This window comes from Neoarius graeffei, chromosome 9, assembly GCF_027579695.1.
Source record: "Neoarius graeffei isolate fNeoGra1 chromosome 9, fNeoGra1.pri, whole genome shotgun sequence".
Taxonomy (NCBI): Eukaryota; Metazoa; Chordata; class Actinopteri; order Siluriformes; family Ariidae; genus Neoarius; species Neoarius graeffei.
The window spans coordinates 12,028,482-12,048,037 of record NC_083577.1 but is presented as its reverse complement, the minus strand read 5'-3'; the positions used below and the strand labels follow the sequence as shown (position 1 = coordinate 12,048,037).

Below are 19,556 nucleotides of genomic sequence, written 5' to 3'. Positions count from 1 at the left end.
CTTATATAGGGGAGTTAAAGCGATTTGGAATTCAGCCACACAACTTGAGCAGAGTGGCTTTCCAGCCCACTGTGTCTATGGATAAAGCTTCAGTCTATGGAATTACAGTATATACCTGCATTAGGTGCTACCAACACGTATTTCTCGCGCTAGAAATTGTGTTTAATGATGTCACGTGTTATATGCGAAAGATATGATTGGCTATTGCTAGCGACTCTCGCCGATCAGTCTGGCTCCCGATTAGTTTTTCGAATCGGCTGTGAGATGAGTCGGTACCATCAAAAACTAGTCTTTACGCCTGACTCGCGACTTCAGTTGGCTCGGTACACTGAAAATCGGCGTAGTGTGCGGCTAGCTAAAGAGTAATGGATCGGAGTAGTGCCTTGAAAGCGTTAATTATTGTGCAGGTGCTATTTACATGTTTAATTTTAGAAGCCCAACTACTGCTCCAAGAGCACAGGCGATGTGATTAGGGGGTAGGATTTGGGGAAATAATGCCATCTACAGGTTTGGAATGCTTATGAATGTGATTGAAAACGCAGATGTTTGGTTATGTGTGGAAGGGATTTTTTTCGAAGACGAGGTGGTGTGGATAAAACATTTTTATAAATGGAGGGGGGGAAAATGTTCGGTTTTAAAAATACCCGGCTACGTGTGTACATGGCATTAGAGCCACCAATTAGCCTAACCTGCATGTGTTTGGACTGTGGGGGAAACCGGCGCACCCAGAGGAAACTCACGCAGACACGAGGAGAACATGCAAACTCCACACAGAAAGGCCCTCGCCAGCCACTGGGCTCGAATCCAGGACCTTCTTGCTGTGAGGCGACAGTGCACCACCATGCCACATTAACTACAATTATAGAATATAAAATATAGCATAAACTTCACACACACACAGAGTTATAAAAAAAAAAAATACATGGCCCCTCCCCTACGTAAAACTAATCCAGTCTGAATAGGGCTTTACTCTTTCTTCTTTTTGTCCTGACTGAATCTCATCATCTCTAGCCGCTTTATCCTGTTCTACAGGGTCGCAGGCAAGCTGGAGCCTATCCCAGCTGACTGCGGGAGAAAGGCGGGGTACACCCTGGACAAGTCGCCAGGTCATCACAGGGCTGACACATAGACACAGACAACCATTCACACTCACGGTCAATTTAGAGTCACCAGTTAACCTAACCTGCATGTCTTTGGACTGTGGGGGAAACCAGAGCACCCAGAGGAAACCCACACAGACACGGGGAGAACATGCAAACTCCGCACAGAAAGGCCCTCGTCAGCCACGGGGCTCGAACCCGGACCTTCTTGCTGAGAGGCAACCGCGCTAACCATTACACCACCGTGCCGCCCTGTCCTGACTGAATGGCTAGCCATATTTGTCTTAAATTATGGACATATGAGGTGTCAAATCACCTAGTTTGTAATGTTTCCCATGGAATATCCTCAGCAACCCCAATCTGAACTAATTGTCCTGATACATTTTGTGCTGTGATATACAGTGTTGCCATGGCAACGACATCATGTACAGTATATGCAGCATTAGACCATACGGTACATGCTGTAGCAAGTGACTCTATTTACCTATAATTATAATTACTCAAGATGGATTTTGTGATCCAGGCAGAAACATAATGCTTTATGGAATCCCACTGGGAATTGTATGTCTTTCCTCTGCAGTTGAATGAAACAGGAAGTTTGCCTTACCGTTTTTACATATGGGGCAGCACTGCTCCGGCTCATACACCGGGTTAACACACTCAGGAATGGCACAGTCGGCCACCACACAGTGCACCTCGCTGTTCGGCTCACAGCGACACCACTCACACGGAGACGGCTGCAGAGAAACACACGCACACACAGCTGTAAAAGATTATCATGGGACATTATATTTCATACACACTCTTGTTTACATACCTTCAAAGAAACTGCATGTCACAGGGCCCGGTCCCACAACACTGATAACTATAACTACAACTATGACTATACCTCTGCCTGAATTAAGTTCCAATCTAGAGCAGTCACACCACAACTATAATCATGACTATAATATTGGTTGGTCCTGTCACTCAGGTTAATAAATGTACATGGTTGTTGGTTTAAACAATGACCTGATTGGTCAGATGTTTTATCAGATCAGGTCCAGGTCTGGAAAAATCACTCCAGAAGCAATCTCACTGATGCCGATAAACCCAGGCCTGGGCTATAGGCATCATTATGGGTCTGGTATGACCACCAACTATATAAACTGCAGGAGACCAATTTATTTATAGTTATCGTTATAGTTGTAGTTATAGTTATTGGTATTGTGGGACCGGGCCTATAGCTGTTATAGCAAAATAATCAAAAACAGGGTGGACTGTTAACAGAGTTACTGTTAATCAACACTCTTTTAAAATAGCCCCTATTGAAATTTTAATGTTTTTTTCTTTTAATTTTCTTACACACACACACACACACACACACACACACACACACACACACACACACACACACCATTAAAAAATATGGAGAGGGTGCAAACTTTTGTACAACAGATATGTAAAGTTGGCAGCAGTGGCTGTCCATTGCTAGCGATGATGACTGGATGCACAGAAACAGAAACGCAGATGGGCCACAAGGCCTGCACCAGAGTGACAGAGTCATCCGCAGCGATGGCATGAATGGCCTATCTCCTCTCCTAACAAAGCGCCTTGCACATTCAGGTAAGATAAATGATGTCATGCCCCATGGTGTTGTTTCTCTGGATCTCCAGACCTGATGCCAAGTGGTGCACAAAAGTGCCACAGACCTGACAGGTATGGAAGTTACCCCGCAGTGACAACTGACTTGCCGAGACTTGCCATCCATTGGCCATTTGAGTGGCTCTTCCGCAAGCCATCTGGTGGTGTGCCTTTGACCCTGTTGGGTTCATCTGCCACATTGCACTGAAAAGCGCCCTGTTGCCAGCGCCTTATTGGTGATGTACTATTTAACCCATAGCTGGAACCCAGGTGGGTGCTACCATTCCAGGTCAGAGCGGACCTGGGAGCAATGGTGATTACAGTGGTGCTTGAAAGTTTGTGAACCCTTTAGAATTTTCTATATTTCTGCATAAATATGACCTAAAACATCATCGGATTTTCACACAAGTCCTAAAAGTAGAGAAAGAGAACCCAGTTAAACAAATGAGACAGAAATATTATACTTGCTCATTTATTTGTTGAAGAAAATGATCCAATATTACATATCTGTGAGTGGCAAAAGTATGTGAACCTTTGCTTTCAGTATCTGGTGTGACCCCCTTGTGCAGCAATAACTGCAACTAAATGTTTGCGGTAACTGTTGATCAGTCCTGCACACTGGCTTGGAGGAATTTTAGCCCATTCCTCCATACAGAACAGCTTCAACTCTGGGATGTTGGTGGGTTTCCTCACATGAACTACTCACTTCAGGTCCTTCCACAACATTTTGATTGGATTAAGGTCAGGACTTTGACTTGGCCATTCCAAAACATTAACTTTATTCTTCTTTAACCATTCTTTGGTAGAACGACTTGTGTGCTTAGGGCCGTTGTCTTGCTGCATGGCCCACCTTCTCTTGAGATTCAGTTCATGGACAGATGTCCTGACATTTTCCTTTAGAATTCGCTGGTATAATTCATAATTCATTGTTCCATCAATGATGGCAAGCCATCCTGGCCCAGATGCAGCAAAACAGACCCAAACCATGATACTATCACCACCATGTTTCACAGATGGGATAAGGTTCTTATGCTGGAATGCAGTGTTTTCCTTCCTCCAAACATAACGCTTCTCATTTAAACCAAAAAGTTCTATTTTGGTCTCATCCGTCCACAAAACATTTTTCCAATAGCCTTCTGGCTTGTCCACATGATCTTTAGCAGACTGTAGACAAGCAGCAATGTTCTTTTTGGAGAGCAGTGGCTTTCTCCTTGCAGTCCTGCCATGCACACCATTGTTGTTCAGTGTTTTCCTGATGGTGGACTCATGAACATTAACATTAGCCAATGTGAGAGAGGCCTTCAGTTGCTTAGAAGTTACCCTGGGGTCCTTTGTGACCTCGCCGACTATTACACGCCTTGCTCTTGGAGTGATATTTGTTGGTCGACCACTCCTGGGGAGGGTAACAATGGTCTTGAGTTTCCTCCATTTGTACACAGTCTGTCTGTCTGTGGATTGGTGGAGTCCAAACTCTTTAGAGATGGTTTTGTAACCTTTTCCAGCCTGATGAGCATCAGCAACACTTTTTCTGAGGTCCTCAGAAATCTCCTTTGTTCGTGCCATGATGCCCTTCCACAAACATGTGTTGTGAAGATCAGACTTTGATAGATCCTTGTTCTTTAAATAAAACAGGGTGCCCACTCACACCTGATTGTCATCCCATTGATTGAAAACACCTGACTCTAATTTCACCTTCAAATTAACTGCTAATCCTAGAGGTTCATATACTTTTGCCACTCACAGATATGTAATATTGGATCATTTTCCTCAATAAATAAATGACCAAGTATAATATCTTTGTCTCATTTGTTTAACTGGGTTCTCTTTATCTACCTTTAGGACTTGTGTGAAAATCTGATGATGTTTTAGGTCGTATTTATGCAGAAATATAGAAAATTCTAAAGGGTTCACAAACTTTCAAGCACCACTGTATAGGGTAACTCCACTTTCCCCAGTACTCAAGTCCTCCCGGACCTGAAACTCACCATCGGTTGCAGTTTAAAGTCATATCCAGGACTACTATTTAAATATGAGATCACAATGAAAATGTGAGGAATGTCGCAGTATAAACAGTCACTGAATAGAAAGCTCAGTTATTGTATATGTAATAGTAATACAACCCCGATTCCAAAAAAGTTGGGACAAAGTACAAATTGTAAATAAAAACGGAATGCAATGATGTGGAAGTTTCAAAATTCCATATTTTATTCAGAATAGAACATAGATGACATATCAAATGTCGAAAGTGAGACATTTTGAAATTTCATGACAGCAACACATCTCAAAAAAGTTGGAACAGGGGCAATAAGAGGCTGGAAAAGTTAAAGGTACAAAAAAGGAACAGCTGGAGGACCAAACTGCAACTCATTAGGTCAATTGGCAATAGGTCATTAACATGACTGGGCATAAAAAGAGCATCTTGGAGTGGCAGCGGCTCTCAGAAGTAAAGATGGGAAGAGGATCACCAATCCCCCTAATTCTGCGCCGACAAATAGTGGAGCAATATCAGAAAGGAGTTCGACAGTGTAAAATTGCAAAGAGTTTGAACATATCATCATCTACAGTGCATAATATCATCAAAAGATTCAGAGAATCTGGAAGAATCTCTGTGCGTAAGGGTCAAGGCCGGAAAACCATACTGGGTGTCCGTGATCTTCGGGCCCTTAGACGGCACTGCATCACATACAGGCATGCTTCTGTATTGGAAATCGCAAAATGGGCTCAGGAATATTTCCAGAGAACATTATCTGTGAACACAATTCACCGTGCCATCGCCATTGCCAGCTAAAACTCTATAGTTCAAAGAAAAAGCCGTATCTAAACATGATCCAGAAGCGCAGACGTCTTCTCTGGGCCAAGGCTCATTTTAAATGGACTGTGACAATGTGGAAAACTGTTCTGTCGTCAGACGAACCAAAATTTGAAGTTCTTTATGGAAATCAGGGACGCCGTGTCATTCGGACTAAAGAGGAGAAGGACGACCCAAGTTGTTATCAGCGCTCAGTTCAGAAGCCTGCATCTCTGATGGTATGGGGTTGCATTAGTGCGTGTGGCATGGGCAGCTTACACATCTGGAAAGACATCATCAATGCTGAAAGGTATATCCAGGTTCTAGAGCAACATATGCTCCCATCCAGACAACGTCTCTTTCAGGGAAGACCTTGCATTTTCCAACATGACAATGCCAAACCACATACTGCATCAATTACAGCATCATGGCTGTGTAGAAGAAGGATCCAGGTACTGAACTGGCCAGCCTGCAGTCCAGATCTTTCACCCATAGAAAACATTTGGCGCATCATTAAACGGAAGATACGACAAAAGACCTAAGACAGTTGAGCAACTAGAATCCTACATTAGACAAGAATGGGTTAACATTCCTATCCCTAAACTTGAGCAACTTGTCTCCTCAGTCCCCAGACGTTTACAGACAGTTGTAAAGAGAAAAGGGGATGTCTCACAGTGGTAAACATGGCCTTGTCCCAACTTTTTTGAGATGTGTTGTTGTCATGAAATTTAAAATCACCTAATTTTTCTCTTTAAATGATACATTTTCTCAGTTTAAACATTTGATATGTCATCTATGTTCTATTCTGAATAAAATATGGAATTTTGAAACTTCCACATCATTGCATTCCGTTTTTATTTACAATTTGTACTTTGTCCCAACTTTTTTGGAATCAGGGTTGTATTTAATATGTAAAGTAGACCTCAGACTAATCACACATATTTCCAGTAAGTGCTCTGTGAATACACTGAGTTCTTCAGGGGTTCTTCAGAGAGTTATAGCTTCTTCTCTTCCTAAACGTGTTCTACATCAGAGCTTTACAGAGTTTTCATAAAGGGCCAATAATAATAATAATAATAATAATAATAATAATAATAAGTTCAATTCATATAGCACATTTCTCATGCCCAAGGTCACTTTGGGGGTGGGGGAGTCCACCAAAAATGGATCAGGATGTAATTCCAATGACATAGCTACCCACAGTCACACCAAAAGATGCACAAATATAAATCCTACACTGCCTGCACAGCTGTTGTGACGCCGCAGGGCAACATCACTCGGAACACCATGCTATGGATCCACAAAGTGAGCACAGAAGCGCTGCCACACAGATCGCTGGTATGTCCCAAACCACCTGCACAGCCACCATGATGTCATCGGGCTACATCATTCAGAACACCGCACCAAGCACAGAAGCACTGCCACACAGAGCACTGGACAACCCTGATGTTAAAAGAGCAATGAGCTCACTGTGGTCCATAGCGAGGAGCACAGGCTTCACCCACAGCAGACCAAGGCCCAAAGGAAACTGATGCCCAAAACTAGGTCCGGCGCTATGCCACAACTGGCGGACAAAACATTCAAACAAAAAAAAACAAACATCAAACATTCCAAACATGGAAAGAAAAACAAAGGGAGAAAAAAAAGAAAAATAAAAAGCTCCGGTGATCAGCAGCAGCCAAAATGTGCACAGAGCACTCTCAAATGGAAATGGAAATGACAGACTTATAAATGGTTCAATATACAATAAACAGTTCTAGATGTTTAACATTGCTTATCCCTAAGAACGTTATTCTAATGAATAACATGGTTTCATACGTTCTGGTTAAAAAAATCCAAACTTCTGCTTTAACCACAAAAATCGCATCATTATTCATACACAGTTCCCTCCAAAAATATTAGAACACCAAAGCCAAATCTTTTGTTTTGCTGTAGGCTGAAGATATTTGGGTTGGAGATCAAAAGACAACTAAGACAAGAGATCAAAATTTCAACTTGTATTTTCTGATATTTGCATCCAGACATAACTTAGGACATGGCACCTATTGTTTGAACCCACCCATTTTTCAAGTGATCAAAAATATTCGAACATATGACTGACAAGTATTTGTTGTTGCCCAGGGGGGCTCTGTTAAATCAATTGTTTAAACAAGTAATAGTTTTAAATATCTAGGCTCAAGGCAGGGGTGAAGGGATCACAATCCACCATTCAAAGAGGACAGTGAGAGCAGAACTATAGAGGCCAAACCACAAGATACAAACCAGTCATCAGCAGTAAGAATCAGAAGACCAGATTGGAATTCACAAAGATATACAGAGATGAGTTACAAGAGCTCTGGAACCAGGATGAACTTCTGTCAAAGTGATGGAAAGGAAAAAGTGTGGAGAAAGAAAGGCTCTGCTCATTATCCAAAACATACCAGCTCATCTCTGAAGCATGGTGGAAGTAATGTCATGGCTTGAATGACTTGAATGGCTGCTTCTGGAACTGTCTCACTAATCTTTATTGATGGTGGAGCTCATGATGGTAGCAACAGAATGAATTTAGAGTTGACAGAAACATTGTATCTGACAATTTACACAGAGATTCATCCAAACTACTTGGGAGGAACTTCATCATGCAGAAAGACAATGACCCAAAACACACACCAACACAACACAGGACTTCATCAGGGGGGAAAAGTTGAAGGTTTTGGTCTGGACAAGTCAATTACCAGATCTTAACCCAATTGAGCAGCATTTCACCTCCTGAAAAGGAGACTGAAGGGAGAAACTTTCCTCCAAAGCAAACCACAACTGAAAGAAACTGTGCTACCAGCCAGGAAAAAAAAGAATGCAACAGTTTGGTGATGTCAGTGAGTCACTGGCTTGATGTATTTATTGCAAACAAGAATTATGCAACCAAATATTAAGCGTTATTGACTTTCATATTAGGCAGCACAGTGGTGTAGTGGTTAGCACTGTTGCCTCACAGCAAGAAGGTCCTGGGTTCGTGGCTGGCAAGGGCCTTTCTGTGTGGAGTTTGCATGTTGTCTGTGTGGGTTTCCTCCAGGTGCTCTGTTTTCCCCCCACAGTCCAACGACATGCAGGTTAGGCTAATTGGTGGCTCTAAATTGACCGTGAGTGTGAATGGTTGTTTGTCTCTATGTGTCAGCCCTGCGATAACCTGGTAACTTGTCCAGGGTGTACCCTGCCTCTTGCTGGGATAGGCTCCAGCTTGCCTGTGACACTGGACAGGATAAGCAGCTACAGATAATGGATGGATGGACTTTCATATTACAACCCCAAATCCACAAAAGTTGGGACACTGTGTAAAACATAAATAAAAACAGAATGTGAAGATTTGCAAATCATGGAAACCCTATATTTCATTGAAAATAGTACAAAGAAAAGATATCAAATGTTGAAACTGAGAAATGTTATTGTTCTTTGAAAAATATATGCTTATTTTGAAATTGATGTCAGCAACACATTTCAGAAAAGTTGGGACAGGGGCAACAAAAGACTGAAAAAGTTGTGTAATGCGAGAGCTTAATTCCCAAGCTCTCCACATGTGCTGTCCCTCTGATGTGCTCGTTCCTTATCCTTTCCAACCTTGTCACTCCCATCGCAAACCTTAACATCCTCAACTCCGCCACCTCCAACTTTGCCTCCTGTCTCTTCATTAAGGGTACGGTCTCCAATCCATACATCACAGCTGGTCTCACTACTGTCTTATACATCTTACCTTTCACTTTTGCTGGGACTTTCCTATCACAAATGACTCCCGAAATCCTTCTCCAACTGCTCCATCCTGCCTGCACTCTCTTTCTCACCTCACTATCACAGCCCCCATTTTCTTGCACAGTTGACCACAGGTACTTCAATTCACCAACTTTCTTTATGTCTACTCCTTGCATCTTCACTACACTTTCATCCCCATTCTCATTGATGCACATGTATTCTGTTTTGCTACTGCTCACCTTCATTTGTTCCAATGCATACCTCCATCTCTCCAAACCCAACTCAACCTCCTTTCTACTTTCACCACATATCACAACATCATCCGCAAACATCATGTTCCATGGTGACTCTTGCCTCACTTCGTCCATCAAGCTATCCATCACTATGGCAAACAAAAAAAGGACTCAAAGCAGATCCTTGATGGAGTTCCACCTTCACCTTGAACCATTCAGTTGTTCTAACTGCACACCTCACTGCTGTTTCACTGTTCTCATACATGTCTTGCACCACTCTAATATACTTCTCATTCACTCCACTCTTTCTCATACAATACCATAACTCATCTCTCGGCACTCTATCGTATGCCTTCTCCAGGTCTACAAACACACAATGTAGCTTTCTCTGGCCTTCTATGTACTTCTCCATTAAAATTCTTAAAGCAAAAATGGCATCTGACGTGCTCTTCCTTGGCATAAACCCATACTGCTGTTCACAGATTGCTACCTCTATTCTCAATCTCACCTCCAATACCCTTTCCCATAGCTTCATGGTGTGGATCATCAATTTTATTCCTCTGTAATTACTGCAGCTCTGTACATCTCCCTTATTCTTGTATATTGGGACTAGCAGACTTTTTCTCCATTCATTTGGCATTTTCTCATTCTCTAGGATCTTATTAAACAATCTCATTAGGAAGTCCACAGCCGTCTCACTTAAACATCTCCAAGCCTCAATCGGGATACCATCTAGTCCGACTGTTTTCCCAGTCTTCATTCTTTTCATGGCTGCCCTCACCTCATCCTTACTAACCAACTCTGCTTCCTGATTTGCTGTCTCCAATGAATCCGACCTTTTCTCTCTTGGATTCTCCTCATTTAATAAATCCTCAAAGTACTCTTTCCACCTTCTTAATACACTCTCTTTGTTTGTCAGCACATTTCTATTTACTTCTTTCATCACTCTTACCTGCTGTACATCCCTCGCTTCCCCTGCCTAGCTAGTCTGTACAGGTCTTTCTCTCCTTCCTTGGTCTCCAGTCTTTTGTACAACTCCTGGTATGCATCTGCTTTCGCCTTCGCTACCGCTCTTTTTGCCTTTTGTCTCGTCTCTCTGTATAACCGCCTGCTTTCCTCGTCTCCCTGATCGTCCCAATTCTTCTTTGCTAGCCTCTTCTCTTTCATAATTTCCTGCACTTCTTTGTTCCACCACCATGTCTCCTTGTCTTCCTTCCTCCTTCCCGATGACGATCCTAGCACCTTCCTTGCTACCTCTCTTACTAGTACAGCAGTAGTATTCCAATCATCTGGCAGACTTCCATGACCACTCAATGCTCGTCTCATTTCTTCCCTAAACTCCTTCTGATGTTCAACCTCTTTTAGTTTCCACCACTTAATCTTCAGCTCCACTATTTCACGCTTCCTCTTTTTCACTTTCAAGCTCATCCTGCACACGACCACTTGATGTTGTCTAGCTAGTTGTCCCCTGCCATCACTTTACAGTCTCCAATCTCCATCAGGTTACCCCTTCTCCAGAGTATGTAGTCCACCTGTGTAGATCTTCCTCCACTCTTAAACGTCACCCTGTGCTGCTCTTCTTGAAGTATGTATTGACTATTGCCAAATTCATCCTCTTTGAAAAATCAACCACCATTTGCCCTTCCACATTTCTCTCTCTTACACCATATCTGCCCATCACGTCCTCATCTCCTCTGTTTCCCTTGCCAACATGTCTGTTGAAATCTGCTCCTATCAGCACGCGCTCCTCCCTCGGTATACTTTCTACCACTTCATACATCTTTTCCCAGAAAGACTCTTTCTCTTCATTCTCACATCCAACCTGTGGGGCGTACACACACACAACATTGATTACCACTCCTTAAATCTCCAACTTCATGCCTATCACTCTATCTGACACCCTCTTCACATCAATCACACTGTTGACCAACTCTCCCCTCAAAACAATACCAACACCATTTCTCTTTCCATCAACTCCATAATAAAACAACTTGCATCCATCTCCAATGTTCTTGGCCTTGCTTCCTTTCCACCTCGTCTCCTGCACACACAAAATGTTCAACTTCCTTCTTTCCATCATACCTGCTAACTCTCTCGCTCTGCCAATGTTCCCACATTCAATGTTCTTAACCTCAATTCTAAGCTCCTTTTCCCTTTCATTTTTGCCCAAATGAGGATGGGTTCCCTTTTGAGTCTGGTTCCTCTCGAGGTTTCTTCCTCATGTCATCTGAGGGAGTTTTTCCTTGCCACCGTCGCCACAGGCTTGCTCATTGGGGATAGATTAGGGACAAAATTAGCTCATGTTTTAAGTCGTTCAAATTTTGTAAAGCTGCTTTGTGTCAATGTTTATTGTTAAAAGCGCTATACAAATAAACTTGACTTGACTTTCATCTTTCATGCTCTCTCCTAACACACCTCCCCCCTCTCTTTCTCCTTCTCCATTTTGGCACAACAGTAGCACACTTTCCACCGGCACCCTGTTGACCAACAGTACCAGAGGCGGTCATTGTTAAGCCGGGCCCCGACTGATCCAGTATGGTATTTCTCTTTTCATTTCACATGTTAGATTTGGCACAGTTTTACACCGGATGCCCATCCTGACACAACCCTCTCCAATTTATCCGGGCTTGGGACCAGCACCAAGAGTACGCTTATGCACCCCCAGTGGCTGGATTAATTTAAGAATAATGTTCCTCAATGGAAAATTGCAAAGAATTTGGGGATCACATCATCTATGGTACACCGGTGGTGTAGTGGTTAGCACTATCGCCTCACAGCAAGAAGGTTGTGGGTTCAAGCCCAGCGGCCAGCGAGGGCCTTTTTGTGTGGAGTTTGCATGTTCTCCTTGTGTCTGCGTGGGTTTCCTCCAGGTGCTCTGGTTTCCCCCACAGTTCAAAGACAATTAGTTAGGTTAACATGGAAAGGCCTTGGGCTGAAGTGCCCAAGAATGGTGGCGTGCATGTACACAGTGGCTTTGCTCTCCTGTGATGAACTAAATTTCATTATACATTTGTGCAGTGACAATAAAGGCATTCTATTCTAGAATTTGGAGAAATATCTGTATGCAAGAGACAAGGCTGAAAACTGACATTGGATGCCTGTGATCTTCAGGCCCTCAGGTGACACTGCATTAAAAGCAGACATGTGTCTGTAGTGGAAATCACTGTACTAGTATAGGTTCAGGAACACTTCAGAAAACCAGCATCTGTGAAAACAGTTAATTACTGCATCCACAAATGCAAGTTAAAACCAGATATAAACAATATCTAGAAACACTGCCACCTTCTCTGGGCCCAAGGTCTTTTACAATGGACTGAGGCAAAGTGGAAAATTGTCCCGAGGACTGATGAATCAAAAGTAGAAAATTCTTTTTAGAAATCATGGACACCACGTCCTCCAGTCTAAAGAGGAGAGGGACCATCCAGCTTGTTATCAGCGCAAATTCAAAGGCCAGCATCTGTGATGGTATGAGGGTGCATTAGTGTACATCTAGTAAGGCATCATTAATGCTGAATGATATAAACATGTTTCAGAGGAATATGTTGCCATCCAGACAAAATCTTTTTCAGGGAAGACCTTCCTTCTTTCAGCAAGACAATGCTAAACAACTTTCTGCACATATTAAAACTGCATGGCTCCATAGTAAAAGAGTCCAGGTGCTAAACTGGCCTGCCTGCAGTCCAGATCTGTCTCCCATTTAAAATATTTGGCACATTATGAAATGCAAAATATGACAAGAGACCCTGAACTGTTGAGCAACTGAAATTATATATCAGGTAAAAATGGGACAACATTTTCACTTTCAAAACTACAGCAATTGTGCTCCTCAGTTCCCAAAAGTTTACAGTAGAGACGATGCAACACAGTGGTAAACATGCCCCTGTTCCAACTTTTTTGAAACATGCTGCTGACATCAAATTTAAAATGAGCATATATTTTTCCAAAAACAATAACATTTCCCAGTTTCAATATCTGATATGTTGTCTTTGTACTATTTTCAATGAAATATAGGGTTTCCATGATTTGCAAATTATTGCATTCTGTTTCAATTTACAGCATCCCAACTTTTTTGGAATTGGGGTTGTAGATACTGTAAGTCTATTTGTTCCTATACTTTTGCTCAGCCAAAAATTGGTTGGTCTGCTACCAAAGGCATCATGTTCTAAGTTGTTTAACCAATCTATTTTTTCACTGTCAGGACATGAAAGTTGAAATTTTGATCTGTCATCTCATTCATCTTTTGATCCAAAAACAAACAAGCAAAAAAAAAAAAAAAAGGCCTTGCAGTTCCAATACATTCAGAGAGGACTCTATACAATGATATGTCTTATAATCAAATCTTGATATTTTATCAATATCATTCAACTCGACCGTCTAGGTATTTCAAAAATGTGACATTTATATTCTGTCTGAAAGATCAGCACCATCGAATCTGAAAAAATAAATAAATAAATAAATAAATTAAAAAACATGCAGGACCATGATTGTGCTTGTTCAAGAGCCTATTAAAAATCTTCAACAAACATAATCCCCATCGGTGTTCAGAGCATATTTACTTATTGCTGTAATAAAACATCTTCCCTGCGAGTTAATCAGGGTAAACAACTCTCAATTGCAGCTGGCTGCAACTTTGTGAATGTGAATTTGGTTTTGTTTCCCCGACCATGTTGTTTATCTGTGCAGTGTGTGCAATACTCTGGTGGGGAAAAAAAGCCCTTGACTAAAGCTCAGCTGTGCACGTGTGTTGAATCACAGTGATTAGAAACTCACTCGATCTCCAAATCGTCTTCCGCATGAATGAACCAAGCCATTTTTATTATAATTAAGACCATCACAGAGTCTTGTTTCTATAGTAACAACTCATTCACAGGGACTTGTTTAGAAGACACGTCACATAAATGATTAAAAAAATGTGTAATTGCTGATATTGTCAAGTTTTCCTAAAGGAGATGTTTATGTAACATTTATGGAAGGAGTCTTGAATGTCACTGCTTTGGAACAGCCAGAGGTAAAGCTGTAACTATTTCATAAATATCACATAAATCTTTTAGATTATTGATAACAGGCTTGTGTTACAACTTGTGAGGTTTTATGTAGTGTCTGACTTTTCCACTTCGACAGAGCTTTGTGTTAAATACCACCACTGTCTGATGACCTTTTCAATTTCAGGTGTATATCTACATGTTCTCCCCGTGTCTACGTGGGTTTTCTCCGGGTGCTCTGGTTTCCCCTACAGTCCAAAGACATGCGGTTAGGTTAACTTGGGGCGGCCTTGGGCTGAAGTGCCCTTGAGCAAGGCAACTAACCCCCAACTGCTCCCTGGGTGCTGAATGCTGATTACTCTGATCAGGATGTGGCTGTATGTTTATGATTGAAGAAGAAGAAGCCTTTATTTGTCATATGCACACTGAAGCATAGTGAAATTCATCCTCTGCATTTAACCCATATGAAGCAGTGAACACATGCATAAGCACACACACATACCCAGAGCAGTGGGCAGCTACATTACAGCACCCAGGGAGCAGTTGAGGGTTAGTTGCCTTGCTCAAGGGCACTTCAGCCCAAGGCCGCCCCAAGTTAACCTAACCGCAAGTCTTTGGACTGTAGGGGAAACCAGAGCACCCAGAGAAAACCCACGTAGACATGGGGAGAACATGCAAACTCCACACAGAAAGGCCCCCATTGGCTGCTGGGCTCGAACCCAGAACCTTCTTGCTGTGAAGTGACAGTGCTAACCACTACACCACCGTGCTGCCCACCGTTCCCACCTATGATGAGCAATACTGGCAACAGGGACTAAAATGGTGTCTAAAAATGGTCACAATGCTGAACCTGGGAGCTTGGCCTGCTCGTCCACAAGTGCTCATGGCTTTTGTTCTTCATACTTTGTGGAACTGGCACCAAGCAAAGCTCAGGTGCTAATACACAATACTCTGCTTGGTGTTGATAAGGGCAGTCGGTCTGGTGGGATGTGAGGCATGTGAACTTTCCCTTTAACTGTATGAGCCTCATTTCAGAGGCTAAATGATGCTAGGGCATTGTGGCAGAGCTGAATATGAAAGAGTTTCTGCTCAATGTTTTGCATTTAATACTTTACAGCCTCGAGCAGCAGTCTCTAAAGAAAGACTTAAACACTCCACTTTGGGAAAGGTCACTAGAATAAAATAGCCACCAAAGGGCAATGCTATAAAGGAAATAAAGTACTGCAAGTACAGTAATTCTCATGATCAATCAAGTATTGCCTTAGCATGCTTTGAGGCTTCTGCTTTTTGCCTGTGCCAAGAATGTTATCTGTTATAGGAAGACCTTTCCAACAAACTGGATCATTCAGATATGCTCCTCAGACCCAAGACAGATTTGAGAGCTGTACAGTGTCTTGCAAAAGTATTCATCCTCCTAGATGTTTGTCCTGTTTTGTCGCATTACAATCTGGAATTACACAATGGTGTAGTGGTTAGCACTGCTTCCTCACAGCAAGAAGGTTCTGGGTTTGAACCCAGTGGCCAATGGGGAACTTTCTGTGTGGAGTTTGCATATTCTCCCCGTGTCTGTGTGGGTTTCCTCCGGGTGCTCAGGTTTCCCCCACAGTACAAAGACATGCAGTTAGGTTAATATGGGGTGGCCTTGGGCTGAAGGGCCCCTGAGCAAGGCACCTAGCCCCTAGCCCCCAACTGCTCCCTGGGCGCTGTAGCATAGCTGTCCACTGCTCTGGGTATGTGCTCATTGCTCACTTGTGTGTGTGCATGTGTGTGTGTTCACTGCAGAGAGGAATTTCACTGTTCTTGAGTGTGCGTGTGACAAATAAAGGCTTCTTCTTCTTATAAAAAAAAGGATTGTTGGAGGATTTGCACCATTTGATTTACACAACATGCCTACCACTTTAAAGGTGCAATTTTTTTTTCTTGTGGCACAAACAATAATTAAGATAAAACAAACAAACAAACAAACAAACAAACAAACAAACAAACCAGAAACCTGGAGTGTGCATAGGTATTCACCCCCTTTCATATGAAATCCCTAAATAATAGCTGGTCCAACCAATTCACTTCATAAGTCATATTATTATTAGTTGATTAAGATCCACCGGTATGCAATCAAAGTATCACATGATCTGTCACATGATGTCTGGATAAATCAACCTGTTCTGGAAGGACCATGACTCTGCAACACTACAAAGCAAGCAACATGAAAACCAAGGAGTACTCCAAACAGGTCAGAGACAAAGTTATGGAGACGTATAGATCAGGGTTGGGTTATAAAATAATATCCCAAAGTTTGAATATCCCACGGAGCACCATTAAATCCATTATAGAAAAATGGAAAGAATATGGCACCACTACAAACCTGACAAGAGAAGGCCACCCACCAAAACTCACAGACCAGGCAAGAAGGGCATAAATCAGAGATGCAACAAAGACACCAAAGATAACACTGAAGGAGCTGCAAAGATCCACAGCAGAGATAGGAGTATCTGTCCATAGGACCACTTTAAAGGTCCCATGGCATGAAATTTTCACTTTCTGAGGTTTTTTAACGTTAAAATGAGTTCCTCTGACCTTCTTAAGTCACCCCAGTGGCTAGAAATTTCATAATGTGTAAACCAAAATATGCCCAATATTTGAGAATGGCGCGTCAAAACGGTGCGTTGAGAAGCAAGGTGTCACGACGTCAGCAAGGGAGATGATCCCCACGCCCCCCCTCTGGATTCCCACCCACCGTATGGATTGCCCGCCCAGTTGTAGTGAGTAGACCATAGAGGACACAACAACATGGCACCACCTAAGCGAGCGAAACATGGAAGTTGCGCTGTACATGGATGTGACAACACAGAAAGGAGTCTGTTTTTACTGCCGACGAGAGAGCCCCTGAAGACGCAGTGGCTTAATTTTATTTACTTCAATAATACGCCTTCGAGTCTACCTAAGACGGTGTATGTTTGTCTGAAGCATTTTACTGATGAATGTTTCCACAACTTGGGACAGTACCGGGCAGGTTTTGCACATCAACTGTTACTAAAGCCTGGGTCCGTGCCAAGCATCCCTGCCGCATCAGCCTCAAACACCGAACAAGTAAGTGTATAACTGGTCGTTTTGCCGTGTTTTTAAATCGGTGCCACGGTAGCCTAGCAATGGCTACATTAGCTGTACAGCTAACCGCTTCCTGCAGTTAGCCAGGTACTCTGCGCTACAAAACCAAAAAGCATGCAGCATGCTCTGTTAAACTGAGTTTAGTCTGGAAATTGACTGTAACTTATGAGCTTATGTTTTGCCGTGTTTTAAAATCGGTGCCACGTTAGCCTTGCAATGGCTACATTAGCTGTGCAGCTAACCGCTTCCTGCAGTTAGCCAGGTACTCTCATCTCATCTCATCTCATTATCTCTAGCCGCTTTATCCTTCTACAGGGTCGCAGGCAAACTGGAGCCTATCCCAGCTGACTACGGGCGAAAGGCGGGGTACACCCTGGACAAGTCTCCAGGTCATCACAGGGCTGACACATAGACACAGACAACCATTCACACTCACATTCACACCTACGGTCAATTTAGAGTCCCCAGTTAACCTAACCTGCATGTCTTTGGACTGTGGGGGAAACCGGAGCACCCGGAGGAAACCCACGCGGACACGGGGAGAACATGCAAACTCCGCACAGAAAGGCCCTCGCTGGCCATGGGGCTCGAACCCAGGACCTTCTTGCTGTGAGGCGACAGCGCTAACCACTACACCACCGTGCCACCTAGCCAGGTACTCTGCGCTACAAAACCAAAAAGCATGCAGCATGCTCTGTTATAATAGCCAATCAAAACAGTTTTTACAAAGACAGCCACATTCTTTTTTTTAAGTCATTCGTTCATTTTATTTGTTTGTTTGTTCAGTAAAAACCCAAACATTTGTTGAATTTATTTTATTTCCTCGCGTCGCACCTTAATGACGTCAGCACGCGGTATTTTTCCCTTCGCGGTTTGTTCCTTCTCTCTCGCCATAGTAAGACACCCACATCCGCTTGTTCTGACCCACTGGAGGTAGCGTCACAGTGCTGTTAGCCAATCAGAGGTAACACGTTTACATGTCATGAATATTAATGATAAGACCCGCCCCCACCCTCTACCCTTCCCCGCCTCCTGCTTCTCATTAGCAAAATGACGCACTGGGAAAAGCGCTGAAATGGGGCTTTCTCCCAGGAGGCTATATCTACGTGCCGAGGGTTCATTTTGAGAAAGGCTGCGGATATAACATCCGGAAACCTCCACGAGCCCGTTTAAAGCATCAACAAACCACCATGCCATGGGACCTTTAAGCCATACACTCCACAGAGCAGGGCTTTATGGAAGAGTGGCCAGAAAAAAGCCATTACTTAAAGAAAAAAATAAGAAAACATGTTTGGAGTTTGCCCAACAGCATGTGGCAGACTCCCCAAACACATGGAAGAAGATTCTCTGGTCAGATGAGACTAAAATTGAACTTTCTGGCCATCATGGGAAATGCCATGTGTGGCACAAATCCAACACTGAAAACAGTGTGGGCTTTATAGATAATTGGGCTAATTTTGAGGGCACTGCTGGCCTGTTAGGGCAGGACGGTATCCATCCCACTCGGGAAGGTGCTGCTCTCATTTCCTGCAGCATAGGTCATAGTCTCAGAACAGGCCTAGTTAATTCCTGACAATCCAGAGCCAAGGCCAGGGAGCAGACAAACAGGCTAAACCGACTGTCTGCTAGCTGCACAGAGTCGTCACTCAGGGTCCACTACATCGAGACTGTGTCTGTTCCCTGAGCGAAACAAAAAGGTAGAAATTTTCAGAGAGTTTGCTCCAGTAACCTAATCAATATAAAATTAGATCATACTGACTGTACAGCTGCTGCTAGCACCTTTGATCTAAAGGTGGGGCTATTAAATATTAGATCTCTTACATCTAAAGCGCTAATGGTTAATGAACTCATTCCTGATCAGGAGTTAAATGTACTTTGTTTAACTGAAACATGGATTAAGCCAAATGAATATATAACATTAAATGAAGCTAGTCCTCCTGGATACAGTTATATACACCAGCCTCGTCAAACTGGCAGAGGAGGAGGCGTTGCGGTTATTTAT

General features: G+C 42.9%; 1 protein-coding gene across 2 annotated transcripts in view; it reads right to left on the bottom strand.

The window, feature by feature from the left end:
• Window positions 1-19,556, bottom strand: part of vwc2l (von Willebrand factor C domain containing 2 like) — a 156,137-nt gene that overhangs the window by 48,257 nt on the left and 88,324 nt on the right. For both annotated transcript variants that reach the window (XM_060928593.1, XM_060928594.1), the window contains one exon: window positions 1,708-1,837. In XM_060928593.1, the coding sequence (XP_060784576.1) occupies window positions 1,708-1,837 (130 nt within the window). The remainder of the gene's footprint in view (window positions 1-1,707; window positions 1,838-19,556) is intronic.